General features: G+C 41.0%; 2 protein-coding genes across 2 annotated transcripts; both read left to right on the forward strand.

Annotated features, from left to right (window-relative positions):
- The first annotated feature begins 1,771 nt into the window (after positions 1 to 1,771).
- LOC110521843 (retinal rod rhodopsin-sensitive cGMP 3',5'-cyclic phosphodiesterase subunit delta) lies at positions 1,772 to 8,473 on the forward strand. The gene is made up of 5 exons (XM_021599758.2): positions 1,772 to 2,112; positions 6,324 to 6,412; positions 7,300 to 7,425; positions 7,548 to 7,653; positions 7,928 to 8,473. The coding sequence occupies exons 1-5, from the start codon at positions 2,045 to 2,047 to the stop codon at positions 8,007 to 8,009; spliced, it is 471 nt and encodes a 156-aa protein (XP_021455433.1). The 5' UTR covers positions 1,772 to 2,044; the 3' UTR covers positions 8,010 to 8,473.
- Positions 8,474 to 9,823: 1,350 nt separating this feature from the next.
- On the forward strand, positions 9,824 to 21,225 carry LOC110521844 (prohibitin-2). Its single transcript, XM_021599759.2, has 10 exons — positions 9,824 to 9,980; positions 12,096 to 12,228; positions 12,326 to 12,410; positions 12,536 to 12,615; positions 12,785 to 12,969; positions 18,578 to 18,707; positions 18,885 to 18,988; positions 19,143 to 19,220; positions 19,571 to 19,647; positions 20,581 to 21,225. The coding sequence occupies exons 1-10, from the start codon at positions 9,960 to 9,962 to the stop codon at positions 20,600 to 20,602; spliced, it is 915 nt and encodes a 304-aa protein (XP_021455434.1). The 5' UTR covers positions 9,824 to 9,959; the 3' UTR covers positions 20,603 to 21,225.
- Positions 21,226 to 23,122: the final 1,897 nt, after the last annotated feature.

Genomic DNA, 23,122 nt, shown 5'->3' on the forward strand with positions numbered 1-23,122 from the left:
CACGTTTCAGAAGAATGTACTTTGTTTCTGCCCATTTTGAGCCTGTAATCGAACCCACAAATGATGATGCTTCAGATAGTCAGCTAGTCTAAAGAAGGACAAAAGGGTTTTCCAATGATCAATTAGCCTTTTAAAACGATAAACTTGGATTAGCTAACAGTGTTTCATTGGAACACAGGAGGGATGCTGATAATGGGCCTCTGTAGATATTCCATTAAAAATCTGCCGTTTCCAGCTATAATAGTCATTTACAATATTAACCATGTCTACACTGTGTTTCTGACCAATTTGATGTTATTTAATGGACAAAAAAATAGCTTTTCTTTCAAAAATAAGGACATTTCTAAGTGACCCCAAACTTTTGAATGGTAGTGTATTCAAACGAATTTATAGATCGTTAAGCATGATGGTCAAATGTATTTACATCCACTGGTATTTCCATCAATTAGCATTATTTTGCAATGGGATGTTTTTTCTCCCGTTCATTTTGGCGTCAACAGTTTTATTTATAATCTTTTCAAACGGCAACTGCCGGCTAACGGAAACCCTGGTGTGCATGTGTGTGTGTGCCTGCCTGACTTCCTTCCTGCATGTGTGTCACCTCTCCCACTGCTCTGAGTCCAGTTCGTTGCCAGTCTCTCCCCCCGTGGTATACTCTGTCTCGTACTGTGACTTGTCCAGCTCAACTGTGACTTGTCCAGCTTGTCCGGCGCCTCTTCCCACTGTTGGCTGAGGGCTTATTTCCCCCCCCCCCTCCCCTGCCTCCTCAGAGGGGCTGAAACTGTCCCCCTGGGAGGGCTGGTGTGAGGGACGGCTAATCAGATGATCCAAATACCTGAAGCACAACAATAAGATTCAATATAAACTCAACTCGTAATATATAGACTCTGAATACTGTATTTCTTGAACATGTTAATAGGTCTAGACAATAGAGACCCATCCACTTAGCTAGATGTGGCTGGGGGGTGTTTATAGCCTCTCTTTCACTACACCCATCAATTTAGAGAAGTGTGTCTGAGTAAGCCTCAACTACGAATGCTAAAATATGTGCATCTGGAATTTGTCTTTCAGCATCAGTAGAACATGCCTGACTCTCCTCCACCAGTCATACAAGGAAAATGGTCTAATGCAGTGGTCAGCAACCCATTGATCGCGATTGACTTGTCGATCTCCAAGGGACCTTCTCTGGCTCATACTCCAGTCCAGTTGGTGGCTGTAAGGCACCTTAAAGTTGGTTGCCAGACGCCATATAAAATCCACAGAAGAAGAAGGTTACCAAAGATGTTTATATATCTAATCCAAGATAGACCACAGCCTCATTAGTGGGCAGAACATACAAGGGGTTGGGCAGAGCCAAGCACGAGCTAGCGAAATCCTATTGGCACGTTGTAGAATGTATTTGCATAACTACATTCGCCCCTTCCACTCCTAAACAACGCATTTTTTTTTACTTTGGCAAAGGGTAAAGTCTACAAAACAGTCCACTCTGTTCTTAACATATTCTAGAAATGGGAACAGAAAACATGATTGAGATAAATGTTTAATCGAATCGAAAATTAGCAGAATTTCGGCCAAAATCCGTCTTCCTCTATCTTCTCCCACTGCCTTGCCACTGGTCTTCCTTTCATAACCATATTTGGTGGTGAGTGGAATTGCCTACCGGATGCTTCAGATTTATACGTACGGTGAAAGATCTGTCTCATTGTTCTATCTGTGAGGTTACTGGTGGAGGAGAGTTGAGGCGTGTCCCCTCAGCCAACTCCCTCCCTAGAAGCCTCATTTCATTTGTTGTTTTGTGTGGTGCTCTGCTACCGCGTAAAGTGTTCGGACGAATTTGCTGTCAATCTCCGACCAAACTCCACGTATGGTAGGTTGATTAAGGGATCAGTAGGAGTTACCAGTGAGATTAAACTGGGATCTACGGCAAATTAATGCGATATCGCCAGAGTCCTCGGACTTCATGCCATTTTTAGGTGCATTTACGTTAGTTTGGTAGCTAGCTAGCCTATCAGTTAACGCTAACAAGCCACTCAAGAAACTGAAGATGTCCGACTCCGACATAATGTCTTCAACTGAAGACAGAGCCAAGGAGATTTTGAAGGGTTTTAAACTGTATCCTTTTCAATTAATGGTTTGCCTGGTTGCTCACCTATCTAAGTTAGCTGCCGTAGCTAGCTAGCCAGGTGGTGTTGCTTGCTGGCTCTTGCTGCTTGTCACACGTTAAACTAGTTAGTGAACCTAGCTAACTAATATTGTCAGTCTGACAGTTTGACGTTAGCGGGGTTGCTAGTGTCTTTCTGGGCCATCCTGCTTCTAACGTTAGCTGGTTTGCTGGCAAGTTACCTAGCTAGATAACCGACCTAGCTAGCTAGACACTGCAGCTGTAACGTTATGTGGTACATAACTTTGGATAAATTGACTAACTTCGCTAGTTAGTCAAATTGGACAAGGAGGTAGTGGAACATGCACACAGGTTAGGTGTTAGCTAAATGGGTGCCTTAGCTAGTTAGCTGGCTGGTTCTGACTTGAATTTAACTTGGGTAGCCGTTTGCTGATGCTCCCTGTATCTGTCCATGCATACAGAACAATATTGCTAATTGTCTTACTTTGCCTATTACTTGTACAGGAGAATGCTTTAATATATTTAAACAGCCTGTACAGTGGCTAAAATCAAAAAAAATATTATTGAAAATAAGTGTCTGACTGGAAGGGTGATCTATACTGAACCTGTTGGACATACCTGGAGCTGTTGGCAGGGCATAGTGGGAAATCTGACAGTTTACCTCCTGCAATCACCATCTTAGCTCAACAAGCATTTTTAATCATACCATATAGTTAAACCATAGTGGAGCTTGTTTGAAGTACCTTCTGTGGGTAATTTATTTTCATCTCCTAGCTTGGGTGGAAGCCCTCTGGTTTACATAACACAAGCCACTGGTCCCAAAATAGACACAGTAATGCGGACTAGAATAATCACACTTGCGTTGCTTCCACCGGCTTAACATGGACTGAAGGCCCATTATTTAATTCTGCTCTGTACTTTACACATTTTTTGGTAGTACTAAGGGTATATTCAGTTGAATAGGTAAGAATCCTGACTGTTGTGACAGGCTGTGGATCTGTGTGACCTTCCTTGGGCAGGCTTCATTTTCTAGGCTGGTAATTCTTAAATCCTTGATTTGCAAGGATGGGGATTTGCTGCCTTATAGTCCTCCTCCTAACAGGTCTGGTGACTGAGTTTAGCGTGTTACCTCTGCTTGGAGCCCTGGCTGCATACACATACTCATTTCAGGACCTTTGTGAAGAAGTTAGGCCTATGCAGTTAAGGGTGGCGGGTAGCCTAGTGGTTAGATCGTTGGGCCAGTAACTAAAAGTATGTTCTGCCCCTGTACAAGGCAGTTAACCCACTGTTCCTAGGCCATCATTGTAAATAAGAATTTGTTCTTAACTGACTTGCCTGGTTAAATAAAAAAAACACGTGGGTTGTAGAGGGCGGTCAAGCTGTTTTGTTTAAGTTGATCCTCCTGAGACCAAGCAATCAATTGTATTCTGAGGAATTGTCAGTCTTTGAACTAAAAACAAAAACTATAGTTGGGTAACCAGCATCGGGTTAATTGTGACTATAACGTCACAAAGGAAATCTGTGGATGCTGCCATTTCTAAGGTTTTTCAGCAAATTAATCTAGAAGTTGTGTATTTATTTGAACTGTGTTGATCAGTGGTGGGCTGATCAAAGTTGTCAATCACTGTGTGCCATATAGTGACTATTTGGTTGAGGTTACAGGAACTCTTCCCTGGCATGACCAGCTTTTTGACCTGTATGTCTTATGCAATAAAGATCATTATAGAAAGTTCAAGAAGTTGCTTCACAGCGGGGAGTATTCAAAGAAAGCACAGGTCCTGCTACAACTCAGCTTCAGCACCAATTTGCTTGTTTGGATACTGATAAGGGTATCATAGTTGCTTTCAGTTACTACAGGTTCTAAGGCTAGCATAATAGTCACGTTCTTTATAAGTATAACCTGAAAGTGTGCTTAATCAGATTCAAAACTTTGATTCCTGGGAACCGCCTTGCTTCCATAGTACACTAATGTATTTTATAGGATAACATCAGTAGTCCCTTCATTGCCCTACAGTAGGTCATTGTATGGAGAAAAAAAAACTGCACATGAACACAAGTAGCTAGGTTAATTAGACATGCATCTGACAAAGTCCATACATGACTCCGTTGCGTTCCGTTTCTTGGTATGATGCTACATCGGGCTTCCAGGCCTGTACAGGAACACGGTGCTTCAACATGGCCTCTGTTATATACCTAAGACAGGCAGAGGCTGGCCTCTGAGGAGAATGCAGTGTGTGATGCAGCCACCTTCTGCTTCCCCTGAGTGGATATGACTTGCATGTAATCTGTCCCTGGAACAAACTGATCCACAGAACTATGAACACAAGGACTAGCTAACCAAACAGTGGTAGTCTGAGTTGACGCTGGGCTCTGCTATTTGCTACTTTAGAAGTTTTTCACTGAGTTGAATAAACCATGTTAAACCATTTTAGCTACACTGCTTACTTGGTGAGATCTAGCCTATTCATTTTCATTTCTTATGTCTATTGCATGTGTATTGGTCATGCATTCACGTGTGTTTTGCATCAAGGAGCTACTCTTTAAAAATGGATGGGGCTTTAGGGAGGCTAGCATGCCCATAAGGGCTAATTAAGAAGCCTGTGAGTGTTGTGGGACCCCCCCCCCCTCCCCTGCAGGTCTCCCATGCTTAGCACCAGGGATGTCTGTATGTGTGATCCAGGAGACATGTCACCTTGTCTGCCACCGGGGCCTAATTGTAGTTGGCTGCAGAATACATTTAAACTTGACTACCCTATCCAGGCCTATTATGAATTGTCTAGGCCCTAGTCTGACCTTGGAATGTACTGGAAACATTTGGCTTCATCGTTTTTTTGCAGCCAGTTAATGCGCTTAACACGGAGGCCACTTTTACAATTCACATTGAAAAAGTAGCAGCAGCAGCTTGTATTACAGTTAATTCATAAACGGTAAGCTGGGTAGACACTGCTTTGTCCCCCAGACAGTCATTGTCCAGCAGGGCTGACAACTGTTCAATTAATTTGTCTAGGTAACGGCCAACAGCCACTTCACACAAAGCAGCCTCGTCATTTAGTTTGAAAGAGGGTGCCTTTCCAGGCCTATGTTTTCTAAGGAAGTTTCTATTAAGATGAGAAAGCTGCATACTGTGGACTCTGATGATCATTCTAGAAGGATGTGGAAGCTGCTTGGAGGGAGGCAACTGAGCTGTTGGTGGGCCCACTGGGCTGCAGTCAGATTTGAAAGGCTTAAGTGGTTCAAAGCGCCACAAATTTCATCTCACTAAGACGGCCCTACTCTACAGTAGCTTGCTAGCCAAGCTGAGTGCTGAGGTTGCTTGCTTCATGTTTGCGCGTCAACTCCCCCCCCCCCCCCCCCCCCCACCTGCTGTTTTAACATTTGACCATCATTCAGTCAAGGCCCCTATTCGTTTGAAAGAATTTATCCCATGTGGGGAATGACTTGACTGACACTTGTGCTTGACAACCTTTTGCGACGTGTGTGTTGGGCGGGAGGATGAAGAGCAGCACATATGGTTTTGAGACAGGGGGGGGGGTTCAGGTGCTTCTGACATAGTACCCTCTAGTTGACACACAACAGCTATGTCTTCCAGTTGGCTTTCTATTCCCAGAGCTGAGTTAGAAATTCTTTGTTCTGTCTGTTAGCACTTGCACCAGCTGGAGTACTGTTACCCACTTGCTTTGGCTTGTACCACATGACCTATTAGAATAGGTTATCTAGTAGTAGCTAAATAATGGGTGGCTTTAAGCCACTAAAATAGGCCACTCCAATAAAAGAACATGGCGTGAGAGCTGGTGTAAATGACTAGGGCCACACACGGCGGCGGCGCTTGAAGATTTTTGGAAGAATGCAAATGGGTATACGTGGCTTCCAATTTTGGCTTTAACACATGCCAGTTCCCCTGTACCCCAAAAAATACTCAGTAACTTAAATGACTAAAACCAGTATGTAGAAAATATAATCTTTGAGAACTAAAAATCACCCTATTGTTTTTCAGTTGGCTGCCACTATCATAGCTTGATGGGTCAGGGTTTCCTGTTACCTTGTGTGCCACCTTGAGAAATACTGCCGTTACTTCATTGATGCACTGAGGGAAATTTGACACTTGCTATAGACAAAGACAACATATATAGAAGTAACTTGGACAAGGTTACTGCTGTCAAACCTATGACTGTGTAGTATTCCTTGACTCCTGGTCTCCCAGAAACTGGATGAACCTGCGTGATGCTGAGACTGGGAAGGTGCTGTGGCAGGGAACAGAGGACCTGTCGCTTCCTGGGGTTGAACATGAAGGTACTGGATCCTCCAGAGGTTACTGTCAGCTTTCCTCCTGGTGTAGAAAATGTATTATTATTATTATTATTAGGCCATATCTTCCTACCACTACCAAGATGACCTCTGTATTTGTAGACAAAATAAATCTTAATTTTAAAGAAGCAAGGCATTCGCAGCAACTGACCACTTCATTAATAACTGTCCATGGTGTCAGTCCTGCTTTGTTGACCACGCCATTCTAACCATCTCAGCAGTCTGCCAGTTTGTCCTCAAGAACTTCAACCCTAACCAATGTCAAAATTAGGCTTGTGTGATACCCCGGTATACGGTATGTTTCGAAATACCAACAGAATGATTTTTCAATACCGTAGGGGGGAAAAAGCAGTTTGTGCTACTCCGCTTATAACTAACTATAAGTTGAATATAACATAAGATGTCATGTGTTATATCCAGCTCAGGGTTCCAGCTATGCATTTTGTTTGCTGAGTGGCTTGATGTCAAGATCAAGCGTCTTGGTTACAGAATACATTCAACCCCCCCCCCCCCCCCCCCCCCCCCCCGGATCCTGATCCCTGTTGCCTAAATTGTTTTGTGCATATTGTTTTTAAAATAGAAATTGTACCCCTTGTTTGCACATTTGGTAGTACAATTTCTGTACTCTCCGTATGACTGTATGAATCTGGATACCGCCCAACCCTAGTCAAAATTATTATTAATTTACCTTTCCATATAGTTATCAATGTTGTGTATATTAGAGTCTATAGAAAATGCCAGAAGTGAGAAAGTATATTAGAATCTCTTATGTGAGAAAGTACCCTAGGTCCTGGTAAACATCAGGCTGTTGTGTTGAGTGCATCTATTCTCTCCTAATTAGTAGTTTGACTGTCCCATTCATTTCCTTGCAGCTCGAGTCCCCAAGAAAATACTAAAGTGCAAAGCTGTGTCCAGAGAGCTAAATTTCTCTTCATCAGAAAAACTGGAAAAGTTCCATCTTGAACAGAAGGTTTTCTTCAAAGGCCAATGCTTAGAAGGTACTACTCTATTTGATCAGTTTCAATCTTGTTATTATAAATATACTCAATAAGAATGCAATGTCTGTGCATAGTGAATGCACTCATTACATGTATTTTGTGTGTCTCTCCTCTACCTGCAGAATGGTTCTTTGAGTTTGGCTTTGTGATTCCCAACTCCACAAACACATGGCAGTCTTTGATAGAGGCAGCGCCAGAGTCTCAGATGATGCCCGCAAATGTTTTAACGTAAGGATAAGCAACAAATAATAAATGTTGGGCTTTTTGGTCATTCTCCTACAGTTGGGTTGGGCAATTGTTTGTCAGTAGTATACAATATGCACGCACTAGGCTACAGCTTGAGTAAGTAATTAGACTACGCTGAAATATTCCTTAACCTCACTTTTGTATGCTAAACTTGCAGGAAACTGTCATTTCCTTTATGGGACTGCTTTGCCTTATACTTTGCAGCTCATGGTCAGTGTTTGCTGATTTGTAACATTTATTTTTCTCTCCCTTGCAGTGGGAATGTTGTTATAGAGACCAAGTTCTTTGATGACGACCTTCACGTCAGCACCTCCCGGGTACGACTTTTCTACGTCTGAAGAGGAACACTATTTATTTTTTCAACCGTTGGAAGTGGGGAGGACCAGGCATACACTGCTGATTGTTGTTTTTCAGTGGTCACAGGAGGCCATGTTTGAAGGAGTGCATTTGCAATCTACAGTGACAGCAGCACAAAGAAACCAAAATCCAACCAAGGTCACACTGGCTTCTTGTCAGACAATACTTTTTGTATGTAAATATCGATATATATATGGGCAATGACAATGCTCATGACAGACAACCATGTAAATTATTTTATTTGTACATTTTTTTCCCCTTGTCATTCCAGAAATGTAACCCTAAGATGTACACTGCTCGTCACCTTGCATTTGTAATTTTTGCTCTGTTGAGAACATCAGCAACCACATCATTGTTTTGGATTTTTTTTATTTTTTAGATGTAACTATTATAGACTGTTTACTACATGAATTATGAATTAAAATATGTCAGAAAGACAAAGCCATAGCTTTTTATTTGTAGTTGACTTAACTATCACCGAATGCATGAACTTCGTCATAAGATATTTTGTCTCCTGGGAGTACATACTTGCCAAGTGAGGCACAAGGTACCTGTGTGAAAGCAGAATTAATCTGTTCATATTTTAACTACAGCCACTCAACACTGATAAACCTGTGGGCTGTTGAAGGTAGTCTCAGCAACACTGCAGATCAATATCTGTAAGAGGACATGGGCCTAACCACAAAGCATTTTTTCCCCTTCCCCACAAGGGCTTAATTGTAGACCAATACTGCCCAGGTGGCTGGTCTCAGACAATCCTGCAGGTGGAGGTCCTGGGCTGGCGTGGTTACATGTGGTCTGCAGTTGTGAAGCCAGTTGGCTGTACTGACAAATTCTCTAAAATGACTGGTTTAGGATAGAGAGATTAACATTCAATTCTCTGGTGGCCATTCCTGCAGTCGGCATGCCAATTGCACAGTCCCTCAACTTCAAACATCTGTGACATTGTGTTGCGTGACAACTTCACATTTTAGTGGCCTTTGTCCCCAGCACAAGGTGCACCTGTGTCATGATCATGCTGTTTCTTGATATGCCACACCTGTCAGGTAGATGGATTATCTTGTGAAAATAAAAACGCTCACTAACAGGGATGTAAAACAAATTTGTGCACACAAAAGAAATACACTTAGTACATATGGAACATTTCTGGAATATTTCAGCTCATGAAACGTGACCACCGATTTGCGTTTATAATTTTGTTCAGTAATATTAAATTTGCATGCGCCGAACACACCTGGTAGTAGACCTTACAGTGAAATAAAAGAAAGATAAAAGAAAACAAGAAAATAAAATATTTACTAAATAGTAACAAAATGAGGCAAAATACGCGGGTACCGAGTCAATGTGCGGGGTACAGGTTAGTGCGGTAATTTGTACCTACCTATAGGTTGGGGTAAAGTGACCACATAGATAAACAGTGAGTAGCAGCAGTGTTAAAACGTCATATCACTTGAGTCTACCTTTAACTTTGACTCCATTGAACACAAGCCAGTTTCATAAAATACCCACAAGAGTGCAGCTATATAAATTCTAGCTGCATTGAACTCCAAATCCCTGAAAGCCTTTCACCTGAATATGCAAAAACAAAGTTGTCTCTGATGACCATAGAGAGAGAGTGGGCTCTTTGTAGCCGTGTCATTATAGCGTCTGTGACAGCATGGGCAGCGCCATTGAGGCTATCTGCATTTTGAAGTAGTCAATGTTCTCATTGGCTGATCCCTCATGACCCGGTTGGACATGACTCTGACAGGGTCACCAGGAGGGATCAGCCAATGGAGTTGGAAGTCCCGTCTAGTTGACTACATTAAAATTGTGTAAGCCCTCACTGGCATTGCCAATGCTAAAACGTCCTTTTGGCCACTAGAAGGCTCTATCATTCTCTATGGTGATGACGCGTTCATTGGTCACGACCTTGGATATCTACTGCAAGCATGGCAAATAAAGAGCCGAACGTGAGTATTTCAAATAGCAACCACACTTACTAAAGACAAAGTCAAGACATACCTTATTATTGTTAAATGAGTTTTGTATTCTACACAAACGTGTGTTATTGCCTTATAACGTTAGACTATGATTTTAAGAGGAGATCGAGGTAGCTAGCTTAGCTAGCAAGCTAACGACGTTAGCTACGCAGGTCGTTATTCTGACTTGCCTATCCTCACTCAGCAACGCTTAACTATGCCAGCTTTCAAACTATAGCTAGGTCTTTTTTAGATTTCATATGGAAGTGAAGGTTTGCCAATGGCAATTTAGGTAAACCGCTCCCTAACCAACTAGAAAAAGGCCAGTTCTCATGTTGCAAGCTTGGATAACTGATAATAACTAGTCAAATTTTTAGCTAACTAGTTTCTTGATGAATTATGGTTAAATATTGTCGTTTGGAATAATGTGTGTTTTTCAGCCCTGACTTTTCTTTATTTTCTAAATTGTAGAATAATAGTGAAGACATCAACACATGGAATCATGTAGTAACCAAGATAGTGTTAAACAAATCAAAATATATTTGAGATTGATCAAGGTAGCCACCCTTTACCTTGACGACAGCTTTGCACACTTGGAATTTTCTCAACCAGTTTCACCTCTGTCAAGACAGTTGGAGAAGCATTCCAGATGAAGCTGGTTGAGAGAATGCCAAGTGTGTGCAAAGCTGTCAAGGCAAAGGGTGGCTACTTTGAAGCATCTCAAATATAAAATATATTTTGATTTGTTTAACACCTTTTTTTGGTAACAACATGATTCTATCTATATGTGTTATTTCATAGTTTTGATGTCTTCACTATTATTCAAAAATGTATAAAATAGTCAAAGAAATGTTGAAGGAGTAGGTGTGTCCAAACTATTGACTGGTACTGATTATATTAATACATACACTTTTTAAAGAATGCCATTGCGGCCGCGGTGCAACTTAGAAGTTGACCAAAACCCCACGACCAATACATTCTGACCCGTGACATAGTTTTTGAAGTAGACCAATTTGGCCATGGTAACCCTGTTATCATAAAACATGCAGGTGGCTGAGAAAGCTCAACTCCGCCTCCATATAAGAAAACGGAGTTGCGTGTTCGTCAGCTAACATGCAAGTTACTTGCATATCAGTAATATGTGGAAAACATTGGTTTAAGTGCTGCTTAAACTTGATTAGTTTACATGCTCATTCATTACTCAAAGACCTGCACAATCCACAGTTTCATAATACTATAATAAGGGATGCACAATATATCGGTGAACATATCGGAATCGGACGATATTCGCTAAAAATGCCAACATCGGTATCGGCCCGATGTCTAGTTTAACACCGATGTTGAAAACCGATGTCAAAGCTACCGTGCATACTTTTTATAACGTAGGTACATGACATAAAGACGCCGCGTAAAATTTTGCGCTACACGTGCAACACAGCATTCCTAACCTAGCCCACAATGTATGTTGTGTGGATCGAGCAGTCAACAAGTCGAGCAGTCATTTGAAAGAGTAAGAATTTCAGTGAGACAACAAAAAAGCTGAATTGAGAACAAATTCTTATTTACAGTGACAGCCCAGCGTGGTCCGGGCCAATTGTGCGCCACCCTATGGGACTCCCAATCACGCCCGGATGTGAAACAGCCTGGATTCGAACCAGGGACTGTAGTGACGCATCTTGCACAGAGATGCTGTACCTTAGACTGCTGCGTCCATGTGTGTTAACTATAACTACTAGAATGCTTTAAAGGACGCTAAAATGTTAAATATCGGTATTGTTTTGTGGGGGGGGGGCAAGAAAAATATTGGATATTGTATCGGCCAAAAATGTCATATCAGTGCATCACTAACTATAAATGGTCAAGAATATTCGAGATGGAGACAATGACACTGACAGATCTAGGCCACAGTACCCCTTAAGACCACTAGATGGGATAATGGTGATAAATTAGCTGGACATCACAACAAGCCCTCCAAAACACTTAATGTGCAGTGTATTACTGACCTGATGATAAATAAACAGTGGTAAAAGAAGCCTTGTAATATTTTGTGAAAACATAAGCTCTGTCCAATAGCAACAACACATTTTTTTTTTCACGTCTTCCCAGCGGTTCCTGACAAACCTGAGGGACCTGGCCAGTCGTATGTCTGGCGCGGGGGGCAAGGGAGCAGGAATAGGCCTCAAGCTGCTCATTGGGGCTGGAGCTCTGGCCTATGGGGTCAAAGAAGCTACATTCACAGGTAGGCCTAACCTAGCGTCTGGTAGTGAAATGGGTAACACTATTATCACGATAATGAGTGCACTCCTCTAACGTTGTGTGGAATGGTTTGTTCCCAGTGGATGGAGGTCAGAGAGCAATCATCTTCAACAGAATTGGGGGCATGCAGATGGACACAGTGCTGGCTGAAGGACTGCACTTCAGGTAGGCCTACACTCTTACTCTGTCCAGGGCTTTATAATGAAGCCAGGGTTGTCAGTTGGCTCGACGCAATGCAAAGCTAAATTCACATGACCATATTTAACTGAACTGTTTTTGTTGTTCTTCAGGGTACCATGGATCCAGTACCCCATAATCTATGACATCAGAGCCAGGCCCAGGAAGATTGCTTCACTAACTGGAAGCAAAGGTACATGATAGGGGGATTAATTTGAATCCAGTATGGATACATGTAGACCAATACATTATGTCTAGCAGATCAGTAAAGATGTGAAGCTTTCAGATCAGTAAAGATGGAAGATGAGGTAAAGGAAGATACAGCCCACACTTCTTTCTCCCTGTCTCTTTTACCTCTGTAGATCTGCAGATGATTAACATTGGACTGCGTGTGCTGTCCCGTCCTGTGGCCGCCAACCTGCCTGCCATGTACCAGCAGCTGGGGAAGGACTATGATGAGAGAGTACTACCCTCCATCGTCAACGAGGTGCTGAAGAGCGTGGTGGCCAAGTTCAATGCCTCGCAGCTCATCACTCAGAGAGCACAGGTATGGCAGAGTGACTCGCACAGGTAGCCTAAATCTCATCATTCAGAGTACCGGTACTGCCACAGTCTCAGGATTGTATGGTACAAAGGTTGTGTACTAAACCAGTCTCTGCTTTAAAAGTGACTGTCCCTAAAAAGCAACTTCTCGTTTTGAAAATGGCCTATGTGGCGTCGATATGAGTCGGATTGTTTTTTTTCTAGTGTCAAAATTGACGACATGGTGTAAGTAGGATAATTTTGGTCATAAATTCAGTCTTGTCCAAAACTGAGATCTGGGAGATAGGAAAACTTGTATGTCATGGATTGAAGGGTACTGTAACAGTATTTCTTGGGTTGTGTTTATTTCAATCCTACCGACAGCTGGCAGCACCCAAGTAATCATCAATTCAGAGCGCATCTGCACATAACCTGATCGTAATGCCCATGGTCAATTTGGTTTGACATTTGATATCCCTATGGGGTGAGGTTAGTTACCATCAGTGAATTACACAATGTACATGGGACAATATTTTCAAATGTCAATAGCTCTACATTTCAATGAGTAGGTTTACTAATAATTTGATATTAAACTGATTATGGCAGTAGGCAGATTATGCGATATTCATGTAAACACCTTGCTCTGCTTAACTTCATCGGCGTGAGGTCAAAATCGAAGTAAGCATACGCTGATTAAAACACCTTATTTTCTGAGCAATCTTTTGAATTATTGGGACATGTAAACACCTTTATCTGCGTTCCAGCGGGATGTATTTGATCTGCGCATGTGTTGGCACCAGCCGAGCGAGCCTCCCTCTTTAGCACGAGTGAAGTGAGTTCAGAACAACAATGTGTGCATCTTTAGGAGTAATTTTCACATACAAACTTTGGATCACTACTGGCTGTAAGCAAACGAGTGATGGGTGTTTAGAGCAATACAGGCTGTATCTAAGGCTCAGCCAATCGTTTACATAACAGAATGCAGCACGCAACTGACGAGAGAAGAGACAACCCATTTGCTAGTTTCCAGATCAGCGCGCACTCTGGAAATACAGCGGGGTAGTGTGGAAAGGCAGTTTGTCAGTTACAGCAGCCCGTCCCCTGAACGATAACGGAGAGGTAGGTGAGAAGCCTGACCACGGAGACGAGGGTGATGAAGCGTACTTCATGAGCTGTTACCAAAAAAACATTGGCATTTGGAAAGTTTGAGGTGGTGGACCAAGTATTGTTAGCATTGTTAATTATCTTGCTTGCTGGATCGGATTCTCCGTTAGCTAGCCAGAGAAATGTTGAGCAACATTAGCCAACTTAACTGATCAAATAATTGAGTTTATGGTGTGAAAATTAGATGGCTAATAAAGTCAGATGCGCTAACGTTAGTAACCTAACCAATTCGCTAAAGTATTAACTGGTATGCGACTATTTGCCGTTCCTCAAGTTATAAAGCCTTAGTTGCTTATTGGACCCTAGCAATCTGTGTGAAATGTTAGCTAGTTATCTGTGAACTGATGTTTTCCCTCTACAGTATGTGGTTCATTTTCAGAATGAGAGAATTAGGTGAAAATGAGACGTTGCTTGTTAAACAAGTGGATTCATGGATGAAGTGTAGCTGGAGCTGGGCCTGGCTTAAGGTGGATGCCGCTATAGAGGTGAAAGGAACACTACACACTTTCCCTCTTTCTCACTTTTTCAATACAGTAGATGAAAGGGGGTATGCCAGGCTCTCTGCCTGAAAGAGATCAATTATGCCAGCAAAGGGTATCATACGCTGCTGGCACATTGTAGAACAGATGTCCACTGGCAGAATGTGTAGTCTAAAGATATTGCTTTTGTTGTGTTGAATTTGACATTAACACTTGTGAGTGAGGGGGATTGTACTTTTTTTTTTTACTTAGTGAATGTTATTTTTTCACACATGTAGCCTTGTGCTCTTGATCTATGTCTACTATAGTGGCCACTATAATAGAGCAAAAATAGAATTCCTGTTTTATTCTATTTCTACTTAAGATATCTTTTCCCCAAGTTTTTTTCTCAAGACTTGATTGTCATTTGCAGGCACTCAAGGCAACAAATAACATTGGATTGCTTTCTTTACATTTTTTTTTAGCTGTGAGTTAGGTTCACATTAACCAATTTCATTTGTTTTACACAGAGACTGATCATGTAGATCATATTATTTGTTTAATTAGTTAACTTCTTTGGGGTAGGGGGCAGTATTTTCACGTCCGGATGAAAAGCGTGCCCAGAGTAAACTGCCTGCTACCCAGGCCCAGATTCTAGGATATGCATATTATATTAGATAGAAAACACTCTGAAGTTCCTAAAACTGTTTGAATGATGTCTGTAAGTATAACATAACTCATATGGCAGGCAAAAACCTGAGAGAAAAATCCAACCAGGAAGTGGGAAATCTGAGGTTTAGGTTTTCAAGTCTTAGGCTATCCAATATACAGTGTATGTGGGGTCATATTGCACTTCCTAAGGCTTCCACTAGATGTCAACAGTCTTTAGAACCTTGTTTCAGGCTTCGACCCTGAAGTGGGAGAGAATGAGAGCTGACAGAGTCATGGGTCTGCCAGAAGGCCATGTTCTCAGTCAGGCGCACGCCTGTGAGTTAGCCTAAAGAAATTCTCCTTATTAAAGATTTATGATAAAAACATCCTAAAGATTGATTATATTCATCGTTTGACATGTTTCTACGAACCGTAATATAACTTTTTTGACTTTGTCTGGGCCTATTGCCTGCGCATTTGGATTACTGTACTAAATGCGTGAACAAAAAGGAGGTATTTGGACATAAATGATGGACTTTATCGAACAAAACTAACATTTATTGTGGAACTGGGATTCCTTGGAGTGCATTCTGATGAAGATCATCAAAGTTAAGTGAATATTTATAATGCTATTTCTGACTTTTGTTGACTCCATAACATGGCGGGTATCTGTATTGCTTATTTTGGTCTCTGAACGCTGTACTCAGATTATTCCATGGTTGCTTTTTCCATAAAGCTTTTTTGAAATCTGACACAGCGGTTGCATTAAGGGGAAGTGTGTCTTTAATTCCATGCAGAACACTTGTATTGTCATCAACATTTATGTTGAGTATTTCTGTAAATTGACGTGGCTCTCTGCACTTTCACCGGATGTTTTGGAGGTAAAACATAACACGTCAATGAAAACAGAGATTTTTGGATATGAACTTTATCGAACAAAACATTCACAATACATGTAACATGAAGTCATGAGTGCCATCTGATGAAGATCATCAAAGGTTAGTGATTCATTTTATCTCTATTTCTGCTTTTTGTGACTCCTCTTTTTGGCTGGAAAAATTGCTGTTTTTTTGTGACTGGGTACTGACCTAACATAATCGCATGGTATGCTTTTGTCATAAAGCCTTTTTGAAATTGGACACTGGTGGGATTAACAAGTTTATCTTTAAAATGGTGTATAATACATGCACGTTGAAGGAATTTTAATTATGAGATTTCTGTTTGAATTTGGCGCCCTGCATTTTCACTGGATGTTGGTCAGGTGGGATGTTAGCGTCCCACGTACCCTAGAGAGATTAAAACCTGTATTTCCCATAGCAGGGATTTTTTTTTTGCATGTTTCAGTGCCGTTTTGAGCCCTCTACAGTAGAGGTCGACCGATTAATTGGAATGGCCGATTTTAATTAGGGCCAATTTAATTCGTAACAATCGGTAATTGCCGTTTTTGGACACCGATCATGGCCGATTACATTGCACTCCACGAGGAGACTGTGTGGCAGGCTCACTACCTGTTATGTGAGTGCAGCAAGGAGCCAAGGTAAGGTGCTAGCTAGCATTTAAAAAAGCATTATAAAAAAAACAATCAATCTTAACATAATCACTAGTTAACTACACATGGTTGATATTACTAGTTCATCTAGCTTGTCCTGCGTTGCATGTAATCGATGCGGTGCCTGTTAATTTATCATTGAATCATAGCCTACTTCGCCAAACGGGTGATTTAACAAGTGCATTCGTGAAAAAAGCACTATCGTTGCACCAATGTGTACCTAACCATAAACATCAACGCCTTTCTTAAAATCAATACAGAAGTATATATTTTTAAACCTGCATATTTAGTTAAAAGAAATTCATGTTAGCATGCAATGTTAAACTAGGGAAATTGTGTCACTTCTCTTGCGTTCATTGCCACACAGTCAGGGTATATGCAACAGTTTGGGCCGCCTGGCTCGTTGCGAACTAATATGCCAGAATTTTACATAATTATGACATAACATTGAAGGTTGTGCAATGTAACAGGAATATGTAGACTTATGGATGCCACCCGTTAGATAAAATACGGAACGGTTCCGTATTTCACTGAAAGAATAAATATTTTATTTTCGAAATGATAGTTTCCGGATTTGACCATATTAATGACCTACGGCTCATATTTCTGGGTGTTATTATGTTATAATTAAGTCTATGATTTGAAAAAGCAGTCTGACTGGGCGGCGGTAGGCATTCATTCAAACAGTACTTTTGTGCGTTTGCCAGCAGCTCTTCGTTGTTTATGACTTCAAACCTATCAACTCCCAAGATTAGGCTGGTGTAACCGATGTGAAATGGCTAGCTAGTTAGCGGGTTGTGCGCTAATGGCGTTTCAAATGTCACTTACTTGGAGTAGTTGTTCCTCTTGCTCTGCAAGGGCCGCTGATTTTGTGGAGCGATGGGTAACGATGCTTCGAGGGTGGCTGTTGATGTGTTTCTGGTTCGGGGCGAAGAGAGGGATGGAAGCTATACTGTTACACTGGCAATACTAAAGTGCCTATAAGAACATCCAATAGTCAAAGGTATATGAAATACAAATGGTATAGAGAGAAAAAGTCCTATAATAACCTCAACCTAAAACTTCTTACCTTGGAATATTGAAGTCTCATGTTAAAAGGAACCTCCAACTTTCATATGTTCTCATGTTCTGAGCAAGGAACTTAAACGTTATCTTTTTTACATGGCACATATTGCACTTATACTTCTCCAACACTTGTTTTTGCATTATTTAAACCAAATTGAACATGTTTCATTATTTATTTGAGGCTAAATTGATTTGATTGATGTATTATATTAAGTTAAAATAAAAGTGTAATTGTCATTATTACAAATAAACATATTTTTTTAATCGGCCGATTTTAATCGGTATTGGCTTTTTTTGGTCCTCCGATATCCTGTATCGGTATCGAAAAATCATAATCGGTCGACCTCTACAGTTTGCATCCCTGTCAAAGATGTGCAATATGAAAATATTTTCCCATTTACATTGTGTAATTTATTGACAGTCCCTAACAATCCCCAAACGTCAAACCAACTTTGCCATTGTGAAGCTAATTGGCGAAAGAAGTTGGTTAGCGCAAGCTAGCTAGCCTGGGGGACTTTGACACGACCTGTTTCGACTGTTTCAAGTTGTCTAGAAGGGACACTCACATTATCCCCCAAAACAACTCTTGTTTGGCTTCAGTCATGGACGCTGCATTTCATAATGACCAAGCTGGAAAAACGAGACCAAATCAGGAAGTTCAGACCCCTTTTAAAATGGACTGAAACGTGAACCAACATTGTTTTTTTTGCCCTTTTCTTGTCTGTAACCGTATGTGTGCTGTGTAGGTGTCATTGTTGATTCGCCGAGAGCTGTTTGAGAGAGCCAAAGACTTCAACATTATCCTGGATGACGTAGCCATCACAGAGCTGAGCTTCAGCAGAGAGTACACAGCTGCCGTAGAGGCCAAACAAGTTGGTATGTATCTGCCACATATTGTGTGCGCATGTGTTGGGGTGTATACGGCTGTCTGTGGATGCATACTTGCCTGTTTTTATATTTTTTTCTGTGTGTGGGTTAGTCAATGCACTAATGTGTGTTAGTAGATTGTGTGTGCACGCGTGGAGTTTAAACAAAGCTTGTGTGTCTCCGCAGCCCAGCAGGAGGCACAGAGAGCCCAGTTCTACGTGGAGAAAGCCAAACAAGACCAGAGACACAAGATTATCCAGGCGGAGGGAGAGGCAGAGGCTGCCAAGATGGTAAAACATTAACCTGACCATAACCTTTGGACGACCTGTCCCCTCGTCTTCACATGACCTTGCACGAACTCAAACACCAGGATGATTATTCTAGTCAACAATAGTTTTTTATTTACTTTAGCATGTTATATGATTCTGGCTCTGTTTGTTGTAGTTGGGACAAGCAGTGACTAAGAATCCTGGATACCTGAAACTTCGACGAATTAGAGCTGCCCAGGCTATTGCTAAGACGGTGAGTTCTTTATAAAGGAACTGGATATCAGTGACTGTCATGATAATTGTACAGAAATACTTTAATTATGTATTGAGGGGATAGTTACTCATCCCCAGAGACTCTGTAATGTTATTGTCCTAATCAGACATTGTTTCAGTAAGAATGGGGTCAGTCATTTTAGCAGCCTGTGTTTGTTGTGGCTGTTTGGTTCTCATTGCAATGGTAACCCACAGTGCAGTTAGCTGGTTATATCAGTATCATTAGGGCTGAAGGATGGCTATTTCCCTTATGCTACGAGCTGCTACAAGACTAGTTCTGTGACGCTTTGTTTTCAACTGTGTTTTGTGTCTCTGTGTATTGTCTTTCAGGTGGCAACGTCCCAGAACAAAGTGTACCTTTCCGCAGACAACCTGGTCCTTAACCTTCAGGATGACTCTTTTAACAAGTATGTTTCTCTTAGCTTCACTTTCTCATATCATCATGCCCTAGTCTGGCTCTGTCCTCTCTTGCATGGCTCAACACCGCCCAGATGGTTTGTTTCAGTTGCCTCAAGCAAGGTTAGAAATGTTGAATGTTCACATCCATAGTTTTGAACACTGTGTAGTGCAGTACAGGTGCTGGGAGAAATCAATGGCATTATTGAAAAAGTGCAGGAATGCATTATCACATTTCCCATGGAAAAGTAAGAATTCCACCAAAATCCCTAAAGATGCCCTAAGTTTTTTTTGAAGCAACTCCATACTGGCATTAATGGTAGCTTGAAGAGAACATGATTTTTTTTTAGCAAAAACATGTCTAATGACTGCTCTTCTCACATTGGAAGACCACAAACAGAGAGCCACAAGTAGTAAATGCTACTTGTTCTTAAAACATTTTTAAACATTTTGTTACGCGTGCCCTAATAAACACAACCCTGGTTTTTGCTCTCCATCTCACTGCTTTTGCCTGGTCACTGGAGTGGATATGACTAGTCAGACTGTATCACACTGAAATAGTTCCTGGCTTATCTTAATGCTGCCAAGGATCTTCAATGTCAATATGTAACTGTTCACAGAAACTGAGACAGGACCTGGTGCCAAATGCCGGTCATTCATTCCTCATACATGTTATATAATACAGTTGAGAATAAGACAGAAAAACCTGGGAGTACCATATGTTCAGCAAAGCAACCAATCCACCCCGTGCATATTGATGCACTTTTGACTGAAATCAGTCTTGTCAGAGCCTTGGAAAAACCGTTAAAAATCATACTTATTTTTTCCTCTGACGCTATCTCTCGTTGTCATCCCTGTACTTTTTAGAGCACTTTGAATATTATATACATTTTCTTTTTTACAGTATCATTAACACCTACAACCCCCTTTTGCTTGTGTTTCAGTCTATCACTGGGAAAGAAGTAGGCTCTAGCATTCCACCTGTCTGAGGCTCCATCCACAGCTAAGACCAGTTTGTCTCTGTCTGTCCAACTGCCTATATCTCTGATTGTATAACCAAGTGGCTTACCAACTCACTGGAGAAGACTCTAAAGCATCGGATTGCTCTGTAAAGTTGACCTATGGGGCTCGTGCTGTATGCATGACATGGCTAGGGCCAGGCGGAACCTGCAGTGATATAATATCTTCATGGTCAACTCCAGAAACGATCTGAAATCAATGTTTGTGGATTCAAACCAAATAGCACTAGCCTATAAGCTGCTTTGTTATTAATAAGTTGTGCAGATGATGCTGTAATGATATAGATAAGGAACTCTACTTGTTATGTCTGGCCCTAGATGTGTACATGTGTTTTGAGGACAGCAGGACTCTTGGGGAATCAAATGCATCAGTTTGATTGGACAAATGCTGTACTGGAATGGTGTATTCAAAAAATAAATACTTTTTGAAGATGTGCTTGTAAAATGAAGGTGAAATGATGACTTAGTCTTATTTTTTTATGCAACTGCACTGTTTATGGCTTACTAGTTTGAAGTGGAAAGGAAGGCAGCAGATTGAGACATGACTGAAAATAAAGGGACAGCACAAATGTCTTGCTTTTATTTCATAATGCCTTTTCACATGACCTAATGTGTGGGTGCATGCAGGTACATTTGTTATGTAAGGAAAGTACTCTTACAAAATGTCTAGTTTTTTTCTCTCCAGTTTCTGAGAAATGATATGTTCCCGTGACTTAATCAGACATCTTACATCTTAATAACAGTACAGCCTGTTATTGTACTAGGTATCTTTAGCTATACATTTACAATGACATTAAAGTCTACATGACTGCTCATCTGGATTGAATGTGTTACTGCCATATGCTTCCCTGGTGACCTATGAGATGGGAATCGAACAGAGTGCATTCGGAAAGTATTCAGACCTCTTCCCCTTCTCCACATTTTCTTATGTTACAGCCTTATTCTAAAATTGATTCAATTTGTTTTCCCCAATCTATACACAATACCCCATAATGACAAAGTGAAACAGGTTTAAAAAAACAAAAACAAATGCCCTATATAAATAAGTATTCAGACCCTTTGCCATGAGACTAGAAATTTTAATTGCTGTAGGGATGTTTTTCAGCGGCAGGGATTTGGAGACTAGTCAGGATCGAGGGAAAGATGAACGGAGCAAAGTATAGAGATCCTTGATGAAAACCTGCTCCAGAGCGCTCACGGCCTCAGACTGGGGCAAAGGTTCACCTTCCAACAGGATAACAACCCTAAGCACACAGCCAAGACAATGCAGGAGTGGCTTCGGGACAAGTATCAATGTCCTTGAGTGGCCCGGACTTGAACCCGATCGAACGACTCTGGAGAGACCTGAAAAAAGCTGTGCAGCAACGCTCCCCATCCAACCTGACTGAGCTTGAGAGGATCTACAGAGAAGAATGGGAGGGAACTCCTCATATATAGGTGTGCCAACCTTGTCGCGTCATACCCAAGAAGACTGAAGGCTGTAATAGCTGCCAAAGGTGCTTCAACAAAGTACTGATTAAAGGGTCTGAATACTTATGTAAATGTCATATTTCTGTTTTTTTTTTTTAATATATACATTTTTGCAAATATATATATAAAACCTGTTTTTGCTTTGTCATTATGGAGAATTGTGTGTTGATTGATGAATCAAGTTCTGACATAACAAAATGTGGAAAAAGTCCAGGGGTCTGAATACTTTCCGAATGCACTACACGTAGAATATTTTTCTTTCACTTAAACATTTTCTTTCTGCTTCTGAATCTGGACCCCACTGCTCCCCTTCTATGGGCTGCATAGCATTAGCCTCTAGCATCTGGTTGTGGTTATGTGCCCCCACAGGGAGAGAACTCATCTATATTTATTTTGTTGGACTACAAGTCCTCCTGAAGCTTTTATGTTCCAGTAAGAAGATTAGTGGTGTGAGGTGCTTAAGTAAAAATACTTTGAAGTACTACTTAAGTAGTGTTTTGGTTATCTGTACTTTACTATTTATATTTTTGACAACTTTTACTTCACTACATTCCTAAAGAAAGTTATGTACTTTTTACTCCATGCATTTTCCCTGACACCCAAAAGTACTCATTACATTTTGACTGCTTATCAGGACAAGAAAATGGTCCAATTCGCACATACATCAAGAGAACATCCCTGGTCATCCCTACTGCATCTGATCTGGCGGACTCACTAAACACAAATGCTTTGTTTTTAAATGATGTCTGAGTGTTGGAGTGTGACTCTGGCTATCCATAAATATATTAAAATTGTGCTGTCTGGTTTGCTTAATATACAGAATTTTAAATTATTCGTACTTTTGATACTTAAGTATATTTTAGCAACTACATTTACTTTTGATGCTTAAGTATATTTAAAACCAAATACTTGTAGACTTTTACTCAAGTAGCATTTTACTGGGTGACTTTTACTTCAGTCATTTTCTATAAAGGTGCCTTTACTTTTACTCAAGTAT

Source organism: Oncorhynchus mykiss, chromosome 30, assembly GCF_013265735.2.
Source record: "Oncorhynchus mykiss isolate Arlee chromosome 30, USDA_OmykA_1.1, whole genome shotgun sequence".
NCBI lineage: Eukaryota > Metazoa > Chordata > Actinopteri > Salmoniformes > Salmonidae > Oncorhynchus > Oncorhynchus mykiss.